The following is a 25,870-nucleotide window of genomic DNA, read 5'->3' as shown; positions in this document are numbered from 1 at the left end:
AACCCAGTGGTGTTACCTGCTTATCTGCTTGTCACGGAGATGGATAACTTTAAAGCCATACTGTTGAACATTCCAGGCAAGGCAAATAACAATCTCCATGGAGACGAGCAAGTGAAGAAAAGTTTACATGGTTTTCTTTCGGACGTTCTCCCAAAAGAAGTTCAGTTACTTTGAAATTGATCGGTAAAAACTGACAAAACTGTCTCCATGTAATTTCACAACAACTACGGGATTCAGAGTGAGCACAGTTACCATAGCAATTAACAATTCAAAGCTCGATATATCTTTTGAATGTCAAACAGTCCTCGAAATGGCGCCTTGAAATAAAAATCTGAATCCCAGTGTATCTGCCCTGCAACTGTGAATGGTTAAACGTGTTTTGCTGGTCTGACATTGTAACCGCAAATTGATTCATAAATTACTGTTTAATTAATAAAATAAATAAATAAATAGAGTTACAGTCAGGTCAGCGGCACAAGTAACGGGTTAGAGCAGGACAGAGCTTGGAAAAATCTTCAAAAATACTGATGTGAAGGACAATAGGCTGCATTCGTGTTCGAGGATTTGATGATGTTGTAATTTCAGATGAATGTAACTCTATGGGAGATTCACTGTTTTTGAAAGAAATTTAATTTACAAACTATAAAAGTTGAAGGTTATCATTACTAGTTTGGGATTGGCTCAACAAACCTGCAATATTAAGCTGCATAGGCCCAGTAATTACAGAGATATTAACCATAAACTGATGATTAAACAGCAAATTTCACCATAAAGTTCACACCTGTCACATGAATGCAACCTCTCGAAATATAGTTATGGAAATGTTCGCGATAGAAAAAGTTATTTACACAATTCAAACATAATCAACATCTTTTGCGTGTTTTTGGGGTGCCTTTGAGGACAATGTGAGGTAAGCCCACCGGCCACTTGTCACAGGGCCAGTACTGCAGCCCGGGCAGAGAGTACGGGATCTCATTGTTAGCGTCCAGATACGCTATGAGAGTGCTGCCGTAGGCCACAGCGATCACGATGAAAATGTGCCTGAAAACACAAAAAGGATAAGTAAAACATTTATATACATAGAGAGAGAGATGCAGATGATTTGTTACTACTTTATTCAGACTTAGTAACCCCTTTAACCCCTTAATTAACTAGTTACTAATCAATTTTTAATGAAATATTGGTTCGTTATGAATCATTTGTTCATGCTGTAAAAATATTGTGCTATTTTCTGATCTCTGTTATAATGTTTCCTCATCACAAACAGACCTGGAGTTGTGTTTTGTTTCATTCACACATGTTTAACACACAAACCCTGCATTCTAAACACTCTGTCCCACCTTGTGATGTCATATAGTAATACAGGAAGTGCTCCACTGTGTTTTTAAACTCCACACACCTTCACTAAAATCATTTGGATGATTTCAGTCCCGGAATTGCTAATCTCAACTGAACTAAGGGTAAAACGTAGATGTTAACTTGAAAACTACCACTTCATGACATCACAAAGTGGAACGGAGCATTTTGAGCTTTGGAGATGTAAACAGACTAATAATAAAAGATTAGTCAAACATGTGTGAATGAAACAAAACACAACTTCAGGTCTGTTTTTGAAGCAGTAACAACATTATAACCTGGTTTAAAGCTCACATGAGTCTGTTTTGTGTAATATTTAAGGCTAATTAGTAAGAAGCAGTTATTAATATAAAGTGTTACCCAAGATTTTAAATGTACCAATAAGTAGCTTTATACTAGACTTGGGTAACAAGGGTAAAGAGGATTGACTGTAGACCTCTTGATTAAAAAGAATAAATCTCATAACTGACTATTTGAAATAACTAGATCTCAACTCGAAATAAAAAAATTCAAATAACTGTACAGCCCTGCCTGCCATTAGACTAGTCATTTTTTATTTATTTAACCTTTAATTTTCAAGGAAATTCCTTGAAATAAAATCGATTTTTCGAGAGAGACATGGCCAAAAGGCACCTCAGTAGATGAATAAATAAGATCAATTACAATTAAAATAGTAATACGTCTAGAACATGTAAAATATCCATCTTAAGAATAACATTTGCACATTTTACTTAAACTACAACTATGTGCTTATCCTAACACACTGTGGTTTAATGCATTTGTCACTTACTCAGGGCATAACAGAGGAAAATCAATAGGAGAAGTGGGAAAAGTGTCTGTGTTTGAGCATAAACCTTCATTAAACAAATAATAAGCACTAAATCACGATATAAATCACATAGAGAAGAGCACACGATTTGTTTTTATGGTAATATGGCACACACTCACTTACTAGCAGATAAAAAATGCAAAAGATGATAGATTTGCATGTTTCATATTTATCTATAGTGAGCCGTTAAGTGTAATGAGTTTGATAAAATACATATAGTGTCCATACCAGAGACCGTGCAAGTAACAGAAGTTCATCTTTTGCCAGAAGCTGCAGCCAAATCTGTCGCTGACCCAACAGGAGATGGCCAAAACCCAGAGTCCCACGGAGAGTTTGGCCAGACGCAGAGCCCTCTGATCTGTGCAGCTACAGACACAGGAGAGGTTATGTGAAAGGCAGTGTGTCTGGAGCTGTGTGACGGAGAACAAGTCTCTACCACGCTGTTTTGTTTATTCATTTTATTTATAATGCACTCTTCATTCCATTAAATCTCACAATAAAACAAGAACTTTAAGCTAATACTGATTGCTAAATGCTAAAAAACATCAACAGTAAGCTTTTCTGAATCAAAAGGTCTTTAGATTAGCTTTAAAAAGAGTCCAGGCTCTGTGTGGCTCTCAGCTGGACAGGGAGGCATTTCCAGAGCAGCAGCTGAACAGAAGCCTCAGTCCCCCAGTGTACGGAGCCTAGAGGGGGGGACCTGAAGGAGCGTTCTACCTGAAGATTTGGATCTGAAGTCATGGTAATGTGTAATTAATGTCCAGCGCGCTAAGCAACTTTTCTGGTGGAGGGGTCAGCTACACGTTATGTCAAAGGCAGTGTCTCTAGCGGTCGTCTCTCAGGGCTTAATGAGATTTAACCGACAGAAAGTTTGAAAATCAAACAGTGAAACATTGGTCAACAATAACAACTGACTCTCGGTGACGCTATTTCAGTGTCTCCATTGGTTGTCACGGTTGTTGATGTGCAGCTTTTGTGCATTTAATGTGCAGCTTTTATAGCCATTAAACAGACACAAACGTCTAATTTTACTCTTAAATATGCACTACGCACTTTTTCTAATTAAACTTGTCTTGTCTCCATGGATATGTCATTGTTTTATCTGAAATGTCCCACAGTTTGGGTTTAAACTTTGCTATCTTTCATTTATTAAATCACAAAAATGTTTTCATTGCTCAAATCTACCTTGAAAAACATGCATTCTTACAGTGAGCAAGGACACCTCTCCACAGATCTGACCTGTTACTTGGCCTGGAGGTGTCTCTTGTTTGTTTTCATAGTGTTGCTATTGCTCTGTATGGAATATTCCACAGTATGGCATTTAAAAACTCCAAGGAGACAAGCAGATGGCATCAGGGGGAGAGGTGACAGGTCAGATCTGTGAATATATTTATAGTAATTTAATTTAACTGGATGTGTTCAATGGCAAACTGTAAAAACTGTAAATCATTTCAGGCAAAGCAAAAACATCTCCATGGAGACAAGCAGGTGGCTGAACTCCACCAGAAAAGTTACGTGGTGCACCTTTAAGGCCACTAAACCATCAACAAGTCAAAATGGTTTCTTATTTTACACATTAACATTGTGTAATTCATTATTAAACAGTCAATTTTTATTAATTCAGGTTCAAATAAGAAATAAGAACTATCACAAACCATACAACATTCTCCTCTGAACTAAAAAAATGGCTTTGGGACAACTACACTTGCCAGCGCTGAGTTTTTTTATTGTGTTTTAAATGTAATATGTAAAGTGTGTAATGTATTTTAAGTATGGTAATGTGTGTACGTCAGAGTGTCTGAACTGGATGAATGACTGAGACGTGCGAATGTGCATATAAATTATAACTTCTTATCTGTTTTTTATTATTATTGTGACTACTGCATTTTTTCTCTGTAAACCAGGGACTGCAGATGGAAATGAGCTACTTAGCTATAATCTGGTGCAGAACATCTCTGTTTTATGCTTAATGTCTCTGTACATGGTCCCTTAAATAAAGATTAAACTAACTAACAATGTGCAGAACAGCAGTGAGAGGTGGGAGTGAGCTTTGTAAATCAAAAGTGCACATTTTATGACAGAGAAAGTAAATATGTTGGTACCATCTCATCTCTATGGCCAGAGTGTAGAGGAAGTGCAGACCGAAGCAGTTGAGGGCGTAAGCGTTGGCCGTGGGTTTGACAAAAGACACCAATGACGTGATAACTGTCATGACCAGCACCAGTTTAGAGAAGGTCGACCTGAGGAGGAGGAGAGAGATAACACAAACACAATGAAAAAAATATAACATGGAACATTAAGTGAAGCAAACTTTGTTCTTAATAAAGGCCCTGTACTTGATTTTTTTGTATTTCAGCTAAATTTGTCTCGCCCCAGTACAGATATATTGTATAAGCAGCTCTTGATGTAGATTGTTAGTAGTTGTTAGCTTTAACGTGACTGCAAACTTCAGCTCTGGTCTCTAAAAGTTGTAAAAAGCGTTTATAAACTCATCACACTGAATAATTACGATGCTCAGAATACATAAGGTAAGTGAGGGATAACTTTGGACCAATGCAAACCGTTTAAAATGAAATAGTTGTGTTTTTTTTTACATTTTAAGAAGGTAAACATCAGGTTTAGAGCCTTAACGGTGTCATGATTTCTCTGTGGGAAATATGGGAGGTTATGATCTACAAATACTGAACCTGATCATTATTTGTTTGGGATCAGCTCCACAAACTTCAAAATTAATCTTACAGCTTTGAGTCCTTTCAACTGACAACAATCACGTCTTTGAAGCTGAATAATGGCCATTTGAAGATATTGTTAAAATTATAATTGCACTTTTATTTATTTAGACAGACAGAGAAGACATTGAACGTTGTGCCAGATTTTGTTTCATGTGGATAGGCACAGTAATTACAGAGATATTAACCATAAACCAGGTCAACACATCTATAATCTGACAGTGAAACAGCAAATTCCACCATAGAATTCTGACCTGTCCTCCAGATTTTTCCAAAACCGACAACTCAATGTCACTAATCACTAATATATTGTCCGTGCTCATTTCTAAACCCTCCGTCTCTGTGCTTGGGAGACTTCCAGACTGTGTTATCAGGTGTTTAAACTGCCGTGACAGTGACGGACCATGAGCGTTTCTGAGTGAGTGGTCTTAGGTGTAAAATTACCTTTGTTCTTCAAGTCTTCAGACACTTGTAAAAGTCTCATCCATCTTCCACCCTTCTCTTTAAATATTGATACAGATCTGGTGGGAGCTGTTCTCTTTGCCACATATTAAGGTGATGAAGGCTCCGCTCTGTGTCTACGGGACAATGACTGAAGCAAAGCTGTTGGACAGGCTCTGCTGCTGCTTAGGTTACACTGTCCTGACTTAGAAAAGACCTTTTATCTTATCATAAAGAAACAGACTAAAGCTTAACATTGAGCTGGAGGACAGGGCAGAACTCTGTGGTAGAATCTGCTTGATCTGGTTTATGGTTAATATCTCTGTAAGTACTGACTCTGTCCACGAGCGCGCAACCAACATGGGCTTTGTCGATGCCGATTGTGTAGAATCCAGAGAAACCGATGGCCGATAAGCTCTGCCGATATTTTGGGGCTGATAAATAGGACTGATTTTGATTATTTTCCCCAAAATATGTGATTTAAATTGACGACAAACTCCCCCACAGCCCTTTTAATCACAAACACGAAAGAGCTGTGTAGTCATGTTTTGTGCAGTTATCTCTTTGCACTGAAATGTTCAAATAAAACATTTTTCTTTATGCTGCAGGTCGGCCAAAAATAAAATATTGGCCTGTGCTGGAGATGTAATGTTGAAAGCCAATACGTTTAAAAGTGCAAATATTGGCCCAGTATATTTATACTATGATCCAAATTTTTTTTAAAAACTTCCAAAAAGTTCACTGGGCCTCATTCATGACTCAGTCTTCTAAACATACTGGTGCTTAAGAAGAAGGCCTTAACTGAAAATCACACTCGTACTCGCAGAAATTCAGCCGTTTCAGAACAGTATTACTATTGGGGGTGATGTACTAGAGCGTGCAAGCAAGTTTACTTTGTCTAATAGGATCTTCACCAGTCCCACCCTCTCCACCTCCCTGCTCCTCTCTCCCTCAGTCTCACATCTTGAGCTCATACAGGGCTCATAAGGGGAACTTTAGTAAATGTGCACTTTATTACACATATTAATATTTGTGTAAATGAGTGACATGAGTGAGTGTTTGCAGCTGGTGAATTAGGTGCAACTCTCTTTTAAGAAGGAATGTGATTGTTTAAAAATGTGTCCTGCGTCCGGCACAGAGTTCTCTTGATGTTTTCTTAAAGTGGAAGAAAACGCTCATTGTCTTTCCTGTTGCACAAAGGATTGTTGCTTGAAAACTACAAGATTAAGTGATTTAACCTTAAACAAACTTTGATCAACTTCAAAAAAATGTCCATAGTGTTAAATCTGCTTCTGTATCTAACCAGAGGTGGGTAGTACGCAGCTCCATTTACTCAGTTACTTTACTCATTTAGTTTAGTAACTTTTTAAAGAAACTGCAGTTTGTTGTTTAACAGTAATCTTACTTGAGTAAATGTTTTGGTTACTCTTCCCACTGTGAGTGAGTCTACAAGTGACAAAAGCTTTATGTTAACAATTTGAAATAATTTGAACATTTGCGCTGCTTCTGATATGATTTAGTTTGTCTCATTTTTGTGTCTTTTCTTTGAAAATATCAGATTTAGTGCATCATTTAATGTCTTGTCCTTCAATTACATTCACTTTAAATTAAAAAGCAGACACTAAATCCCGACACAGTTACTCTAACTTGAAAAGAAGTTTTTCCAAATACATTTTACTCTTACTTGAGTAATTTACTTGAGTAATATTATTTTAAAGTAATAGCACTGTTACTTGAGTACCTGAGTATTTTTGGCTACTCTATTAGTGTTGTCACAATACTAAACTTTCAAATTTGTGACACCATAATGATAACAATAAAACAAAACAATGATTACAATAATAACAATAATTATTACCATGAGGTCTTATACTAGTTTTGATAAAGCTAGTACAAGACTGGTTGTCCTGTAATATTTTTAGTATCAATACTTGCTCAAATTAATATCTAATTTCAATACTAGTTTTGGTATCGATCTGATTTTCAATACTTTCTCCAGCCCTGTACTTTACCCATGTCTACATCTGACCCATTAGTCGTGATTGTCATCTTACCTGTCCTTTATGAACGATGGGAAGAGCTTACGAGGAAACCAGAGAGAGTAACCCACCGCTATAACCCACAGGATGGACAGTTCATCGAGCATTTGACCCACAAAACTCAGGGTCATGTGGAAATATGCTGAGAAAAGGCCTATAGGAAGAACACACAATAAATCAGAAATATGCAAAACTAGAGGATGAAGAAACATTGGTCGTCTATACAGGAGGTTATTTGTGTAGGTCATTAGTCACTTTAAATTGGCCGTGATTGGCCTGAAGGTGTACTATGGAACTTTTATAGTGTCCACGGAGATGTTATTGCTTTGCCTAGAATGTTCCATAGTTTAGTGCTGGTAGATAGACACATGCATGTCAAATCAAAGTTGTGACTGCGTGCCAAACCATAGACTGTATATATAAATGGACATATCTAACCTGCTACCTGCCGCATTACAAAGAGGAAGTGATCGATCAATTCATTTTACTGTAAAGCGTTTTCACGCCTGTCTCTGTAATTGTTGCAGTGAGTCTCCTCATTTTGGTCTTAAAATGTTCATATTAACCTGCTCTACATGATCCTGTTGTTTTCACCATTTTGAGAGTAAATCAAGATATGAACATTAACAACAGACAAATCAGGTGCCTTCTTTCCTCGAGGTCACTTCTACAAGCGTTAGCAACAGGTTTGATTGACAGCGTTGCTAAACGACCGCTTCTTGCTAAACCAGTGGTGTGGGCGGGAAGGGGCGTTACCTTCAACAGCTCCCACGTTATTATTATTTTAATAGCACCACATTGTGATGGGGTCAAGCCCTTCTTCAGACGAACCAGAAACGTCACATTGCAGTGCTATTAAAATAATAAAATATTGGGAGCAATATGTGTATTGCCCTAATGCAGATATATCCAGCTCTTGAGGTCAAAATTAGTATTGTCTGTATCTAATTATAAAGCATTTTATTGTCTGATTATCAGGATGCACATTAGCATCCTAGTTGCTGTTAGCTCAGTTTTGTTCTGTGAAAGTTGTGAACTCCAGTTATAAACTCATCATGGTGAATAATTATGATGATGAAGTAATTGAGGAATAACTTTGGATCACTGCAAACCTTTTTAACTTGAACTACATCGATCTATTGTTTGTGCTAATACTCACCCACGAATATCATCATGACCCAGACCATGTGCACGGCCAGGTTCCTCTCTTTGGCGTAAGGATGCAGCAGGTAGAGCATGATGGGAGCCACGATGAAGAAGAAGAAACTGCTCACCTGCAAAAACACACACATTTGTAAGTACAATTTGTACTTGTGCTACAAAAATAAAATGTAATTGAATGCGTTAATAGAATACATGTTAAGTCAAGTTTAATGCTATATTGTGGAAAGTTCCAGGCAGAGCAACACTATCACCATAGAAACAAGCAGGTAACAAACCTCCCCACCCCACCCTCACCTGTCACTTCAATAAAATAAGTCCTCACTAGTATTATTAAACTTTTTGGCATCTCTCACCGTATTGAAAAACTCTGCGACGTTCTCTGAGTGTTGGAAGTTGTCCTCACACCAGTCGATGTCCGAGCTCTGGTACGAAAAGACTCCCGCCATTTTCTCAACCGAGTACATGCCTGAAATACAAAAAAGAACATATCAAGACCCACAAAGGAGGTTTTAACTAGGGCTGAACAATATATCGCAGTAGTATTGATATCACAACAAACTATCGCAATAACGCTGAGGTTGTCCGTCTGACAGAAAGGGCTGTTTTTTTTAAATGAAATTGTGTTTTTATTTACTAAGGCTGTGTCCACACTTGTCATGTTTTGGTCCTGGTTTGGGCACAGTTTGAATCCTAATGTTGATGTGGTTTGGGTCCAGTTCAGTCCTGGTCTTTAGTCCAAGATTTGTCCTAGTTTTGTCCCAGGTTAGTCACAGTTTAGTCACAGTTTCATCACAGTTTCGTTCCAGTTTAGTTCCAGTTTAGTCCCAGTTCAGTCCCAGTTTAGTCCTAGTTTTGTCCCAGTTTAGTCCCAGTTTAATTCCATTTTCGTCCCAGTTTCTTTCCAGCTTCTTTTCACTTTAGTCCCAGTTTTGTCCCAGTTTAGTCCCAGTTTCGTCCCAGTTTTGTCCCAGTTTTGTCCCAGTTTTGTCCCAGTTTAGTCCAAGTTTAGTCCCATTTTCGTCTCAGTTTCGTTCCAGCTTCTTCCCGGGTTTGTCCCAGTTTCGTCCCATTTTCATCCTAGTTTCATCCCAGTTTCGTCCTAGTTTCATCCCAGTTTCGTCCTAGTTTCATCCCAGTTTCGTCCTAGTTTCATCCCAGTTTTGTCCCAGTTTCTTTCCAGTTTCGTCCCAGTTTAGTCCCAGTTTCATCTCAGTTTCGTACCAGTTTAGTCCCAGTTTTGTTCCATTTTCGTCCCAGTTTCTTCCCAGTTTTGTCCCAGTTTTGATGTGCGCACGCAGCCTAGGTTTTAAAACACTACTGCTTCAATCTTGTTTTTTATTTTGACAGAGTCTGACAAGTAAAGAAAGACATGCATGTTTAAAGCAACACCGTGTAACTTTTCTGGAAACAAAGATCGAACCATAGAAATACATTATGCCATCCGGTGGAACATTTTATCCACAATTTCCATGGAGACAAACAGGTTGAGGCCAAGTATGAGTCACATTTGTGGAGATGCAAGCCCGCTCACAGTAAGAAAAAAACATCCACAATAAAAATACAAGCTTTTATTTTATTCTTTAGCTACAAAGTTCCATGTTGGAGCTTTACCAGCCATATTACACATCTTTTACACGTCTTTTCCAGCAGGCTGCAGCTGTAGTTTTAACAGTACAGGTGCGTTATTATCATATCAGGAGAGGTCAGAATTGTGCAAACACGTTATGAAAATCAGAATCCACTCCCTCTGCTATATGTCCACTTGTGTTAGTAAAGTGTATTCAAATGTGGCTTATCTTTGTAACGCTCCAGCAGACTGTGTGAGGGACATTTTACTCACTGATCTGTGGTTTAACGACACGCAAACGCCAACTGAACACATTATCTTAGTCTAGTGTTATACCTGATAGTAGTGTACGCTTTAGTGGTGGAAAGTAACGAAGTATAAGATGTAAATTACTGTGCTGAAGTAGAATTTATAGGTATGTGTACTTTAATTGGCTAACAACATTTACTACTTCATTCACCACTGGTCATTTGGTGAAATTCTTATTAAGTTTGGATGTGAATATATTTTAATCTGTTTGATATGGTATTGCAATTATATAATAACTTATTTAAATTATTATTAATTTATATCACATGAGGTATTGCCAGTGAGTAGACTCCTGTAAACTACATTATTATTATTAACACAATATATTCGATTACTAGTGTCAAAATATACACATTTCAACAAATTTTGAACTTTTAAATGAACATGTGGCCTTACACGAGCTCTACTGACATAATTCCCCCTAAATCACATGATAATAAATGAATAATAAATAAATAGTAAGTAAACATTATCCACAGCCTTTTAGTGTTGATAATTTACACATTTCAAACTTAGTTTTGATATTCGATACTGGCTTTAACAATAAAACTAAATTTGTTTGTCTGGTATAATGTCATTTTTAATTCAAAATAACATTAGTTTCTTCAGTATTGCCATGCGATCTTACACTTTCTTCTGATATAGACTTAGCATTCACATTTTCACAATCAACGCATCAAATTTGAGACTAAACTGAGTCTAAACCAAGAACTGAACCAAGACTAGACCAGGATTAAACCAGGACGAGAACAGGAACAAACCAAGTCTTCATCAGGACTCAAACTGTGCCCAAACCAGGAGTGTGAAGAGTGAACACACCTTAAACCACAGGATGATAATGAATGAATAATAATAAATATGTAGCCTCCGGTAAGCTACTTCTACTATTACTACTACTTCTACTACTAGTACTGTCAACATACAACATTTTTAAACTTGATTTTGATGCTAAGGAAAAGGTTTAATACTTCACACTTTGACACTACAATGATCATTTAAAACTTTTTTTCAGACTGTACAGAATGTCATTTTCCACACAAAATATAAATATAAATATAAGATTCTTTATTATTATTATTTATTTATTATTACACAAGCTCTAATATAGATCAAGACCTTTCAAAAACTATTCTAGAAAGTTTATTTGTTCCTTTATTTATGTGATTTTTCTTTACAGTCTCCACACTTTTTAAAATAAGCAAATATATAACAAATACTAATTTTAATATAGAATAGTTTCCAGGTATTGACTGAAACCTCTATCAAAATTATATTCAATGAAATTATGAATGAATTAAAAGTTGTCTATATTAGCTTACATTGTGTTACAGATGCTAAATAAGCTAATGTGTTAAAACAAGAGTAATACTGGGTTTATTTTGAAATTTAAGAAAGTTTTACAGTTTAAATACATAGTTAAAAGTTTGTGTGAGTAATTATCCAGTATTACTCTTGTTTTATCACATTAGCTTATTTAGCATCTGTAACACAATGTAAGCTAATGTGTTAAAACAAGAGTAATACTGGGTTTATTTTGAAATTTAAGAAAGTTTTACAGTTTAAATACATAGTTAAAAGTTTGTGTGAGTAATTATCCAGTCCTTACCTCCCATGGCCGCTCCTTTTGCCCGCTCCTCTGGCTCCTCTGGCTCCTCTGGCTCCTCTGGCTCCTCCTGTCTGACTGACACAGGTGAAACGCGACAGGTGCAGCTCATTTAAAAAGGGGCGGGGCCTGAGCACGCTGGAGCACGAGGACGCACGTACGACAACAACAAACAGCTGAAGGGTTTCACGTTTTTAGACAAAGCGTCATCTCCAGCACGAGGCTCATTCTGTGGCTCATTCTGTCTCTTTCTGTCTGTATCTAGAAGTCACGCTTTTTTACGCCTTTTTTTTTTTTTTTTTTTTTCAGCGATAGAAACTGATCCTTTCTCGGACAAGAAACAGGTTGAACGTAATTATTAATATTAATATTAATATTAATATTAATATTAATATTAATATTAATATTAATATTAATATTAATATTAATATTAATATTAATATATGTATTAATTATTATTACCGGTTGTTTTAATTACATGTAAATAATTAAATTCAATTAAAGGATTTATTTATTCAAAGGACAATGTCTTATTTATTGATTGGGAAAAATAAATAAATAAAGTAGCCTCCAGGTCTATAGGCTGTTTTCATGGGGAAGGCTTTAATAAATTTGAATTAAATAATCAAATATTCATATATGATCTTAACCTCTTACGACCTGGGAATACATTTCGAGTTGTTTAGGCCACAGTGCGGATTTTTAGTAGAAGAAGAACAGCAACAATGCAAAAATGTTCAGTTTAGAATATTTTTAAGAGTTTAGAATGTTCAGAATACTTCTTCCTGCTCCTGTCAGAGGCACTTCACATGAGACACATTCTTCCAAGAGGCACAAATGTTGTTTCTCATTTTATTTTTACTCAGGACAAATGTTGCTGTGCTCAGGGTCTTAATAAGTAGTTTTTGCAAATCATTTTTCAAATGTTTTATCAAAATGATTAAAACACATATGAGGACGTTTGGTTTACATCACTTTTCTCAGAAACTGCATAATGTAAAAAGATAATTATTTGTTTTTACACTGATCAGGTCCCAATCAGCCTAAATAACAAAGGGAAATTAATAAAGCAGGTCATGCAAGAGCTCGGGTCCCAGGAGGTTAATATTATCAAACTATAAAAGACAATCAGTCAATGTGTACACATGTATTTAATTTAAGGCTCAGAACATGACACTCACTAATTAGATGCATTTCATTTCTATTGGTTTATGTAGACATCTAATAACATATTGTCCAATCCCAATTTACCTGTTTTTATTTCCACACACAACACTGGTGTTTTATTGTTATTCAAATGATCAGGTTGTGGTTTTGGCAGCTGCAGATCATTTTTTATTTATTTATTTAAAAAAGGGACAATGCACATTAATCAACATTACCAAAAAAATGTAAATGTGCCCGAGTTAGCTGACTAGAGCTATTTGGTGACACACTCTGGATACACTTTACAATTTTGAGTATTTTTTAGAGATGGTAAACCACTATAGTAGCCACCGCTGCCCTGGGACAGACTGACGGAAGCAAGGCGGCCAATCTACACCAAAGACCACCAACAAAACTCACTCACCCACCACGTTCATACCGGGCAAGGTGAGTGAAATGTAACACCTGGCATTCATAAATGTGTTTCTAAAGTACTAAACATGCCCCTGCTTACCAAAAATATATCTGTGCTTTCACATAAACAAACTACTTCATCCACAACCGCTGATATATCAAATTTATGACTCATTACTTCCTTTGAGTTCTGAAAGGTGTGTCCCAGGATTGTGCCTTGTGTTGAATTTGTAGATCCAACCGGTCCATCTGCTCCAAGCAAAACCAAGTGTGTACAATTCGACATAAAAGCTATCGAACAATACAAAACAATAGGCGCAAAGAAAATAACAGGAAAATCAACCTTTACAAAACAATACAAGATGAGGAAATCACTTTATCTACAAAATTGAGCACAAAATATTCCATTATTACAGTCGTACTAGGTCAATGTGCAGGTAAAAGCACAGCATATGTAACAAGTCTTTCAAAGTTAATACAGTGACAGAACAAGTTTGGCTTTTGAGAACAGTTTTGATACTTTAAACAGAGCTGCACAAGGCTATAGTGATAAAAGTGACAGTCTAACCATCCACGGCATCTAATCAAACATCTGCTGTGCTCGAAATGCTGAGAAGTGTGAATTTTATAAAAAAAACACACAGTCAAGAATGTGTCTGTAGTTTATATTATTATCAGAGGTGTCAAGATGGAAAAAAAAGGATCTGGGATTTTTTTTTTTGTAACAAAATCTATGCAATTCTCTGCGTTTTACAGCATTTCAGAAGGTAAATTAACTAATACTTTGTAGTTCAAATGTGGCTATGTTTTTAGTTTCCCACTTTCACACAAGATTAGGAGCTCTACGTTGTTTGGCGATTAGTTTAAGGATTAGCGTGGCGTCCTATAGTTTCATCAGAGAGTGTGTGTGTATAAATATGCTATAAATTATAATCATAATCACTAAACCGTCGCTCTGTGAATGTCCAATTTCGAGATCAAAACAGCAAATTTTGAAAGATAACAAGTTTGCAGCCGTGTTTAAAGCTTCACTGCCAACTTTTCTGGCAGAGTTTCATCACCTGTTCGTCTTCGTGCCGATGTTATAGCTTTGCCGTCAGTGTTCCACAGTATTACTTTTCCTGAAACGCTCCACACTATGACGTAATGCTCATTCTCACACTAGATTTTATTCAATTACAAACATGCATTCTTAGTGTGAGTGGAGTTTCCACTCACTTCAACAAAGATCTGACGTGTAACTTGGCCTGGTGGCGTCTATTACTTTTCTCCATGAAGATTCTTTGCCTTGAAGGTTCCACAGTATGGCATTAAACTCATCTATCGTGCAAATATACAGTTATAGAGGTTTATATTGCTTGAAAATACATTAAAAAACATGGATTTTCACTCTGACCTGACCTGATACTTGCCCTGGTTGAGTCATCTGCTTGTCTCCATCGAGATACATCAGTTTAACGCTTTACTACACAACATTCCAGGCAAAGTAATAACATTTCCACCAAGACAAGCAGGTAGCAGACACTCACACATCAAAAAAGTTACAAAAAACTTTAAGAGTAGCACACAGACGTTTCTAATTAGGTCGTTACCAAATTACCTCACAAAACCAGTTGTTGCTTTAGAGACCTGCCAAATGTAAACACAAGAAACAAGCCCATATTATTCCGCCCGTCAACTATTGTCCGAGCTGTAACCTAATCTCCAAGCCAATGGGAATTGTAAAAAGGTGTTATGGGAGTCAAAGATCTTGTTGCTGGGTCACTTCTTAAAAAAGGATATTGTGCAGATGAAACCTGAGAGCTGTTGTTAAAGTGCATAAGACAGGTAAGACTACTCGTATCACTAACATTATATTTAAGTTAAAAAACACACTAAAAACTTAACTATTACCTAGCAACCATAATAACAATCGTAAAAAATTGCACATTAGTTAAGATTAGACTAATACAAACACCTTCTTTTTGTGAAATCTGTGTTTAAACTGCCAGAAAAAATGCCTTCCTTGTTTGTAAATTGTCTTTTGGATGGAATCTTCAGTGTTCAGTGTGTTAAACCGCTGTAAAACTCAGCACTACTTCCTGTACTTTTGTCCTTTTCCTCTCAGCTTTTTCCACAAACTGCCACTTAACTGATATAAAACTATAATACATATTTACCACGGTTACTATCCCACCAAACCACGTCAGAGTTAGAAAAACATGCAAACCTGTCATATGCACTTTAACCATCATTACCATATTATATTTCACACAGTCCCTTCATCGTGTAACCAGTTATCCAGAAGATTTTTACTTAGTTTCCAAAAAAAGTCCACAAAAATTGACAAGAAAGTTTGGCCTTGATCAAATCTTTTCCACGTAGTTACCAGGGAACAAGCCCTCTCTTCCTCGTATACGGCCAGTCCACCAGCCAGACGGGTCTACAAGGAAAAGAAAGACATTTTAGGGAATATATAAATGATACATGAAGCAAGAACATTTGAATGATACTGAATGTGAAGTTTAAAGGTCCCATATTACGCCATTTTCTCATCTGTGTTATGTTGTTTCCTCATCAAAAACAGACCTGGAGTTGTGTTTTGTTTCATTCACACATATTTAACACAAAAAACCCGCACATTTAAGCTGAGTTCTTCTCTCAAACACAAAACATTATGTCATGTGGTAATACAGGAAGTGCTTCACTGTGTTTTTAGGATAATTTCAGCCCTGGAATTGCAAATCTCTACAAAAGAAAAGGTAAAATGTAGCTGTTAACTACAAAACTACCGCTTCATGACATCACAAGGTGGAACAGAGCATTTTGTAGATGTAGCCTAATAACAAAGTCTTACTTAAACATGTGTGAGTGAAACAAAACACAACTCCAGGTATGTTTTTGATGATTAAAACATGACTTGAAGCTCATAATTTTGTGTAACATAGGACCTTTAAACGTGTTGAAACTTACTGGGACTTTTAAAACAGTGAATTTAAAATGGAAAATAAAAGAGCTAAAGGTGCGCTATGTACATTTTCTGGTGGAGTGTCTGTCATCTGGCTGTTGGTTTCCAAAGAGAAATGGAAATATAGAAGTTTAAAGTCATACTGTGAGACTTTACTGATGTAGAAATAATATCTCCATTGAAAAACCTCCACGAAAAAAGTTCCATAGTTATTTTCAAATGTGATATTATGACAATTTGAGAGATAAATGTCAGTATATTTACAGTATAACGGAGGGGTGGGTAGCTAGTTTGTTCCATAGTGCTGTATTTGAATCCAGCCATGTAGTGGAGAGTCAGACTGACTCAAACTTGATCATTAGGGTAACAAATACTCATAAAAAAGTCCTGTAAAACATATGCAACTGTAGTCTGTGAAAAAGCTGTATTATTACTATTATATCCACAAGGGCCTGATGTGATGTGATGCAAAACGCCCAGGTACAAAGTCTTTTCACCGGTTTACACTGACCCTGTTTGACGAGTTCAAAGACGTCATTGACCTCAAAGCTGATCTCGTCCGTGTCCTGTCCCACGTACTGGTACAGAGCTCTGCAGCGCGGAGCCAGAGGAGGAGGCTGAGGTTTGGGAGCCGGAGGAGGGCGCTGGCTGATGCTCCTCTTTCTCTGCATTCTACGACAGAAAGAAAGAAAGAAGTTTTGGGTGTGTGTAGATGACAAAACATGGGGTGGAGTAGACCACTAAACCAAATACCTGTTTAAAAAAGTGGTTTAGTTAATGGATTATGCTTAGTTTCAGACAGTGAACAGGTCTATCTACATATTCTGTCAGTTTAAAGTCAGTGGGCGTTTTTCTCTCTCTGACAAGTCCCAACACAACTTCTATTTACTTCATTTGTGTTGCTGTTTTTATGACTATGACTATGACTTTTTATGTTTTTATGCCCTTTACGTCCTGTTAGACATATGCAACAGTTTAAGGACTATTTCCCATTCACAATATACAATGTTTAGTTTTAAGCGGTTAATCATAATTTGTCATTACTCCACTCTCACCCTGACATGCCCTGGTCGGGTACGTTGAGGAAGTCCATGTTGCCCGGGTGGTGTTGGCTTTGGGCGGGTGCTCTTTGGGTCCTTTGGGGGCCCAGTTTAGGGAGGATGGCGCTGGGGGGTTGGGATGGTCTTTGAGGGGTGGAGTATGTGATGCTTTCTCTCTGGTTTGTTTGAGGAGTGCGGGAAAACTTGGCAGCTCCATTCTGGTAACCTGAAAATACAAATAAAACAAAGAATAATCAAGTGAAATATGTCAGATGGTTTTAAACTGTTATCTGTATATTTGTTTTTGTTGACTTTTATGTGAAGAACTTTGGTCAGAAGACGTTGTTTTAAATGTACTATATGATTACAATTGAATTGAACTGAATTAAATTAAAGAAAAACTATACACTTACCTCTGTTGGGTGTGTAATTCCTCCCTCCTCCACGGGTCTGTTGAGCACTCTTTCTTGTCGGCTCTGATTAAAAATATACATTATCAGTCAAATATTCTAGGGAAGTATGTAGAATTTGTATTTAATTTTATAAACATAATCTTTGTGCCCTCAGATACGAAGTTCAAATCAAATATAACTACAATCTTAATGCTGATTTATCTCATTTGTCCCATTTATTAATGTTATAATTTGGTGTTTTGGTTCTGAAGACGATTCTCCTGTCAGAAAGCAGAATGACCCTCACATACGTCCCTCATTGGGTTGCCAGTTTTAATGGTGAAATCCAGTTGTTTTAAACCTAAAAGGACTATATGTGATCTGAATCCTCACCACCTAAACTCCAGCACCTGCAGCTAATCATGAGACATCAAGACAATGGCAACCAAGATTCAGCTGTAACTGTAGTTACTTTGTAAACCTGCAAGAGAATAGGCTACATACAGTTCTTTTAATACGCCATACAGTAGAAAACATGTTACTCACTAGAGGACTTGGGCAGGCCATCGCCGATGGTGATAGTGAGAGTTTTTCCTCCAGGTTTGAGTTGGGACATGTCCCCGGAGCCTCTCTGAAACATCAGGACTCGGCTGCCTCCTCCGCCCCATCCCTCCTTCTTCAACCTGAACTCCAGTCTGTAAGGAATGAGCATAGAGATCAAGGCCAGATGTTTAGACCAGCGTCTCTCAAACTCAAACAAAAGCGCATGGCTGACGGAATAATTAATCATTTTGAGTCATCCTCTTTTTTTCTAATAAATACCGATATGTCAGGGTAAATTCAGCTAGAGCTTTGCAGAACCTCTTTTTAAAACTGCACAAAAATAAGAAATATGCAATGACTAAACAATGTACATTAAGCCAAAACATGCACAATAGTCAAAATCCTCCAGGAAAGACTCTTGAGCCCAAGCCTTGTTCAAGATCTGGAGATGGGTCCCACTGCTCCTGACATGTTGTCCCAGCATCACTGAAGGATGGGTCAAATGCAGAGGCCAATTTTCCTTACAGAGAAAATGCCTGTTCCTTAACCTTTGTTTAAATGAACAAAATAATGTATTTTTGGTATTTTTAACTCAACTGCATAAATAGGTCTGTTGTTGAGAATCCCTTGTAATGTAGGCGTCATACACAGTTACAATGTACTGTTTACAAACTGAGTTCTCCAGGAAGGTTTGGTAATGTTGCTTTAAGACTGGCCTGAAGTGTTACCACAGCAGAAAGTTGTTTGTGTCTCTGTGCAAATTGATACAGGTGCACAACAGAAGTCTAACCAGGCTGAAAAATAACACAGAAAACTCAGGATTTAGCTTTGACAGTTTGAGCTTAACCACATCGTCTCAGCTCCATTGTCATATGCACGTTCATGTAATTCATGCTATTTTAATTAGTTTCATTTTTAAATCATAGGAATTACAGAGTACAGCACCAGCTGACCTAAAGCACAGTTGTCCCACCAGTGTCTATTGTTTCTACCTACAAACAAGCAGAGAAACTGGTGCATTTTCTGCTCTGATTAACAAGACCAAAATGCTTTTTAAGTTGCATTGAAAAATAACTAGAACTTTGAGCAATGTTTTTATGTGCAGTTTATACTTTTACTTTAAGGGCCCATATTACACTATTTTCTGATCTGTTATGATGTTGTTTCCTCGTCAAAAACATGCCCGGAGTTTGTTTCATTCACAAATTTAACACACAAACCCTGCATATTTTCTCAAAAACTACCTGTAATTGAGTACACCATCACTCACTCCTGCACTTGCTGTATATAATCTGACACTGTACCTGTCACTGAAGGAGATGGTCAGTTTCCTCTTCGTCACCTCTTCGTATCGTTTGGACAAAAGGCTCAAGAACTCTGTTTTAAAATTTGACTCGAGGAGACTGTCGTACTGGGCCTCATGTAGAATGAAGAAGTCGTCCTGCCGTGTGCTAAAGACAAATATATTGATATACAGTTAATTTCTGAAACCTTTTTCCAATGCAAAACATGTGCAATAGGCAAAATCTTTCAGCTAGAAGTCCTGACAAGACTAGCTCAAGATCTGGAGATGGGTCCTGCCACTGCTCCTGACAAAAGGTCCCAGTAGCATTAAAGGATGGGTCTAATGCAGAGGGCAATTTTCCACCTGTTAACATCTTCTATCTTAAACCATTTCTATATGATGTCTGAAAATATTTGTATAGATCAATTCCTGTCCCTGGTTCATTTTTCATTTGTCAGAGAGATAAAAACATCTAATGCATTCAGAACATCCTAATGATTCACTTTATAAGCTTTCAGGCCAGAGCGTGATGGTAAAGATAATAACAACTAGCATGAACTTCCTGATTATCGGACATACACTTTATAATTAGATGCAGACAGGACACAGTGGATTTATTTTGACCTCGAGACTTGCTTATACAGTATAGCAAGACACATTTTGCTCAAATATATACACAGGGGGAAAAAATCAGCTTCAGGGCATTTAATGGATTTAATTAATTTTAATAAGCATATGGAGCTGTCCTTGTTTTGTAGCTGAATCTATTACTATTCTACTTGCACTATGTCTAAGTCAGTCAGCCTCTGTAATATACATTTATGTGTGTTCATTTGTCTTTTAAATGGCCCATATTGTTACTACTACTTACAATGTTGTTTCCTTAACACAAACAGACCTGAAGTTGTGTTTTGTTTCATTCACACATGTTTAACACACAAACCCCGCACATTTAGGCTGAGTTCTTCTCTCAAACTGAAAACGCTCTGCTCTACCTCCACATCACAAGGTGGAACAGAGTGTTTAGAGATGTAGACAGACTAATAATAAAGTGTTAGTCAAACATGTGTGAATGAAACAAAACACAACTCCAGGTCTGTTTTTGATGAGGTAACAACATTATGAGATGGCTTAAAGCTCACACGAGTCCATTTTGCATAACATAGAACCTTTAATAGTAAACCTGTATGTAGTTTTACCTGAGCGAGACTCCACTGATGGACCCAAACTCTAACTTTCTTTTCAGCACTTCCTTTATCATCCCTTTGTCCGGCCCCTTCTTCTCCTTCTCTCGTCCAATCAGATAAATGCCTTTAGGGGTCAGGATCAGATCTCTCTTGATCGACTAAAAACAAAAAAAGGGAAATTAAACTAGTTCAGATATGATGCATTCACACAGCACAGTATAGTTCTGCTTTAGACTTGGTTTGGTCTTGTTCTAATCCTAGTTTATGCCTGATTTAGTCCAGATTTATTTCCAGGTATTTCAAGATGCACTGTGTAACTTTTCCGGTGAGGGGTCTGCTTTTCTCTATCTGGGATGTTCTACAATATGACATTAATATCTTAGTATAATGCATTTATTCAGTTACAGATGTTTTTATGGCTCAAAATACCTTGAAAAACATGTGTTCTTACTGTGAGCAGGGTCACCTCTGCACAGATCTGATGTATAAATTAGCCTAATGGTGTCACCTGCTTGTCTCCATGAAAATAGACCCTCAACCAGAAAAGTTACACAGTGCACCTTTAAGTAAGTGTGAATGCTGGTGAAATAAAATAAGTTTCACCTTAAATCTGCGATCGAACTTGTTAACAGAATCAGCGAAGTCCACTCGTTCTCTTTTGGCCAAAAACTGTCGTAGCTCAGGCCTTTGCTCCAAACCGAGATAGTCTCCAACAAAGTTTCTATTGATGCTGTTCTTCCTCCGCTCTTTGGAGTTATACAGGATGTCTGAGGCTGGGAATACAAAGAAGGAATAAAAGAAGATTTATACTTTTAATCACGTATTAGTCAGTCCTGTGGCAGTAAAGATATTTGATTGGATGAGGTGTTTTTCAATTATGGAGGAATAAACTGGATTTCTTGGGTTAAATGGCACTGACCAAAATGTTTGTTCATAAACCTCAGAATTAAAAGCCATGTTTTGAGCCAGAATTGGTAACTCACCCTCCTCTCTCATCTGCTCGTACTTCTTTCTGGCGATGAAGCGTCTCCAGGCTTTTTGGATGATTCGAGCAAAAGTGTCAAACTTTCTCTCCCTCATTTCTTCCAGAAGGAAAAGCTACATGAAAAAGCATAATTTAGAAAGATGGAATTTTAATGTTTATATCAAAGGGAAGTTGCTGTTTTTGTAGGTTTTCAATGTATTTCAATGATTATTATTCTCTATATTTCTATAAACATAATTTGAAAGGAGCTGAGGGGACCTAGGTAGGATAGTATTTATATTTAAAAAATCCTCATGATATAATGATGCAACTGAAATCAAATACATAAATGCCCGCTACCGATTCTGGGTTCTTGACGAAGACCTTGGTGCGTCCCATCTGGTACTGGTCTGTGTCCATGTTGACCGAGCGCAGCAGATGAAGGACGCCCTGCTGCTCAGGACCCCTCCAAGATGGCCACGTCTCTGTTGTGAGGATCGCATATCTGAGGGGACAAGCAACATGGAAAAAGTTTGATAAAGTCATTCTACCTTCTACATGTCGTTTGTATAAAAGTAAGTATTGTAAAAACAAATCAGTGCAACTTTTTGCCAAAAAATAAATAAAAAAACATGTGTCCTTATTCTGAGCGGGCTTGCGTCACCATTAACCTGACTCTCCTGCTTGTCTCCATGGAAATGTTGTTTTTTGGGGTATAATATTTCACAGTACGTCATAAAACCCAGCTATGTCCCTGGCGAATGTTCCAAAATATGGTGTTAACTTTCTATTTCCACTTTAAGCTAATAGTTATAAGGCTAATAACTGATGACCAAAGTGACCTCATTAGAAACTTGTTGAACAGTCGTCGATAGGCAAAGCCAGCTCTTCTGACTCTGATGTTTTCTCTCAGTCCCAGATACTCCACTTGATGCTTCACTCTGAAAACAATATGCAATTTAAAAATGGTATTTAATATTGAACTATTAAAACACAGATTATATTTGGCACAGTACCAGACACACTAAAATAACTTGAGCCTGAAGGAAGAAAACTTTTACCATTTTTAGACACATTTGAAACAGAGCTACGAGGTGATTAGAGACAAAAAAATACAGTTTTTTATGCATTTATTAGTAAATTGTTTAGCTTAATTTACAGGACTGAAAACTAAAAGATGTGTTTCCAATAGGTCAGTTAAAATTATTGCTAAAAGATTTGTAAATAAGACTTTTTAGCTAACAATTCTTATGCTTGTTTAAGTGTGTGTTGATAGTTTGACTGACCTTTGTTGCTATTAGTAATTTCAATGGTACTTTCCTTAAATAACTGTTAAATAAAAATGTAAGTTTAAATTTAAAAAGACGTTGCTGACCTGCTCTCTTCCCAGTCTTTTGGCCTTTTCGTCTCATTTGGTTTGATGCAGCGAATATAGTGAGGAGTGCATTTCATCAGTGTGTTCACCAGGTCATTCGCTTGTTTCTTTTTGGGGAGATAAAAGTTTATATTGAAGGTCTCATCTTACGTGATTTTCTGATTTATGTTATAATGTTGCTTCCTGGTCAAAAACATGTCTGGAGTTGTGTTTTGGAGTTCTTGTCTCAGAAACAGGAAACACTCCAGTAATACAGGAAGTGTTTTTAAACTCCTTACACTTTCACCTTAGTCATATGGATAATTTGAGCCTTGGAATTGCCAATATCTACTGAACAAAAGGTATTAGGTAGCTGTTAAGTTGAACTCTACCACTTCATGACATCACAAGGTGGAACAGAGCATTTTGAGCTTTAGAGATGTAGAAAGACTAATAATAATACTAATACTCAAACATGTGTGAGAGAAACAAAACACAACTCCAGGTATGTTTTTGATGAGGTAACAACATTATAACATGACTTAAAGCTAAAAAGAGTCAATTTTGCTTAAAATATGACTTAAAAAAGTTAAAAGTTAAAACATTTGTACATTAAACTTTACCTTGATCTTGGAGCTAGCTGTGGTGGGCCTGCCTTTCTTATCAGTGTTGAGGTTTTCAGGAAACAAACTACGGATAAAGTCACTGTGGACAAAAACAAAGTATATTAGGCAATTTCACAAATAAACATGCATTACCAGTATTTATTCAGTTACAGGAGTTTTATTCAGAACAAACAAACAAATAATCCTATTTGGTTTGGTGAAGTTACCTGTTTGTCTTCATGGAGACTGCAAAGTTTTGTGCCATTGTGTGGAATATATTTTTAAGGAATAATCTGTAATTAAATCAATTCTATAGATAAAATTGACTCTCTGAGCTTTAAGCCAAAGCCATGTTATGATGCTGTTCCCTCCTCAAAAACATACCTGGGGTTGTGTTTTGTTTCATTCACACATGTTTAAGTAACACTTTATTATTAGTCTGTTTACATCTCCAAAGCTCAAAATGCTCCATTCCACCTTGCGATGTCATGAAGCGGTAGTTTTTAAATATAGGGTGTTTAAAAATGCAGTGGAGCACTTCCTGTATTACCACATGACATCACAAGCAGGGGTGTTTTCTTTTTGAGAGAAGAACACAGCCTGAAGATGCAGGATTATTGTGTTAAACATGTGTGAATGAAACAAAACATGAGGTCTGGAACCTCAGGTGAGGAAAGAACAACAGTGGTCTATAGTAAAAGCCAAAAGTTAAAAAAAAAGTGAAGGAATGTCTTCACTCCTATAATTTTTTTGTCCAGTTGACAGATTTTACTTTTGGCTTTTACTATAGATCAGAAAATAGCGTAATATGGGCTCTTTAAATGCCATATTCTGGAGCATTCAAGCCAAAGCGTATCTCCATGGAGGCTAGAAGGTTTTGAACTCTCCATCCATAAATGTAAATATTGTCCCGAGCACAAAATTGTATCGTAACTTTGTGATCCATGTACTTAAATATTAATCGAATACTGAAAATCCTCTGCTATAGTTCTTACAAAGAATGCAAACATGATTTTTTTGTTTTCACGGTTCATCCCAGTTCCATTATACCTCTTTTGCATATTTCCAAATGTAAGAAAATGTTAGTGTCACTTTAAAAGTCATAATATAGAGCAGAGGGACTCACTATTCACTGCTTTGCATGAGCTCAATGAGGTCTGTAAACAGCACGTCACGGTTTCTCTCACAGAAGCCAATCACATCGTACGACACCTGCGACACAAACAGATGAACATATTAGACCAGGAGAATCAGGCTGCGATGGGAGGATGAAAACTGAACATTATTTGGTCCCTGTGTGTGGTGAAACTGTCATGATGTAATTGCTTCTCTGTTTAAAGGCGTACAATGTAACTTTTCTGATGGTTCTGATGTTCCACAGCATGACATTACACTTGACTATTGTGTATCTATTCATTTACATGTGTTTTAATTGTTAAAGCTGCCTTTAGTCACTTCTAAAGGCCGCCCTGGTTTGAGTCTAATTTGAGCCCAGTTTAGTCCAGATGTAGACTTGGTTTGATCCTGTTTTAGTCCTGGTTTAGTCCTGGTCTATCTGAGGTTTTGTTCCGGTTTTAGTTCCAGCTTTGCTGTGGTGGGCAGGTATTTATGACAGGTATTTGTGGGCACATGGCTTAAAGTTAAATAGGTTAAGCTTTGACTTTAGTTTAAGGTGAGTCAAGTAGTGATCTTGGTTAAGGTTAGAATCAGGTTCCAGGAAATGAATGTAAGCATGAAAAGCATGAAAAACCCATCATGTGTGAGATTGCAAGTGTGAGCTCACTCTTATTTTTTAATAAAGATACTACATTTTCATGAATCTACAAACTCAAAATAGCAGTATTTGTTTGGCAACTCCCCCACCACTACTTTGAAACCAGTGTAGCGTTTTGTGTTTGGATCATGTACTATATAAAGAAGTGGACTATGGGAGTGTTATTAATGTTCATATCTTGA

General features: G+C 37.0%; 2 protein-coding genes across 2 annotated transcripts in view; both read right to left on the bottom strand.

The window, feature by feature from the left end:
- Positions 1-778: 778 nt before the first annotated feature.
- Positions 779-12,100, bottom strand: acer1 (alkaline ceramidase 1). Its single transcript, XM_033965374.2, has 7 exons — positions 12,041-12,100; positions 8,912-9,024; positions 8,554-8,668; positions 7,410-7,548; positions 4,288-4,425; positions 2,414-2,551; positions 779-1,041 (listed from the first exon to the last, which is right to left on the bottom strand). Exons 1-7 carry the CDS (start codon positions 12,045-12,047, stop codon positions 864-866), a joined length of 828 nt encoding a protein of 275 aa, XP_033821265.1. The 5' UTR covers positions 12,048-12,100; the 3' UTR covers positions 779-863.
- A 1,855-nt stretch (positions 12,101-13,955) lies between these two features.
- Positions 13,956-25,870, bottom strand: part of myo1f (myosin IF) — a 36,436-nt gene continuing 24,521 nt past the window's right edge. Inside the window, exons 15-28 of the mRNA XM_033964813.2 lie at positions 25,041-25,126; positions 23,933-24,014; positions 23,331-23,437; positions 22,798-22,896; positions 22,316-22,460; positions 21,975-22,089; positions 21,595-21,764; positions 21,004-21,149; positions 19,824-19,970; positions 18,523-18,671; positions 17,998-18,060; positions 17,600-17,810; positions 17,056-17,216; positions 13,956-16,019 (exon numbers count right to left, since the gene is read on the bottom strand). Coding sequence (XP_033820704.1) covers positions 15,943-16,019; positions 17,056-17,216; positions 17,600-17,810; positions 17,998-18,060; positions 18,523-18,671; positions 19,824-19,970; positions 21,004-21,149; positions 21,595-21,764; positions 21,975-22,089; positions 22,316-22,460; positions 22,798-22,896; positions 23,331-23,437; positions 23,933-24,014; positions 25,041-25,126 — 1,758 coding nt within the window. The 3' untranslated portion in view covers positions 13,956-15,942. The remainder of the gene's footprint in view (positions 16,020-17,055; positions 17,217-17,599; positions 17,811-17,997; positions 18,061-18,522; positions 18,672-19,823; positions 19,971-21,003; positions 21,150-21,594; positions 21,765-21,974; positions 22,090-22,315; positions 22,461-22,797; positions 22,897-23,330; positions 23,438-23,932; positions 24,015-25,040; positions 25,127-25,870) is intronic.

The sequence above is a fragment of the Periophthalmus magnuspinnatus genome, chromosome 4, assembly GCF_009829125.3.
Source record: "Periophthalmus magnuspinnatus isolate fPerMag1 chromosome 4, fPerMag1.2.pri, whole genome shotgun sequence".
NCBI lineage: Eukaryota > Metazoa > Chordata > Actinopteri > Gobiiformes > Gobiidae > Periophthalmus > Periophthalmus magnuspinnatus.
This window is presented reverse-complemented; position numbering and strand designations above follow the sequence as displayed.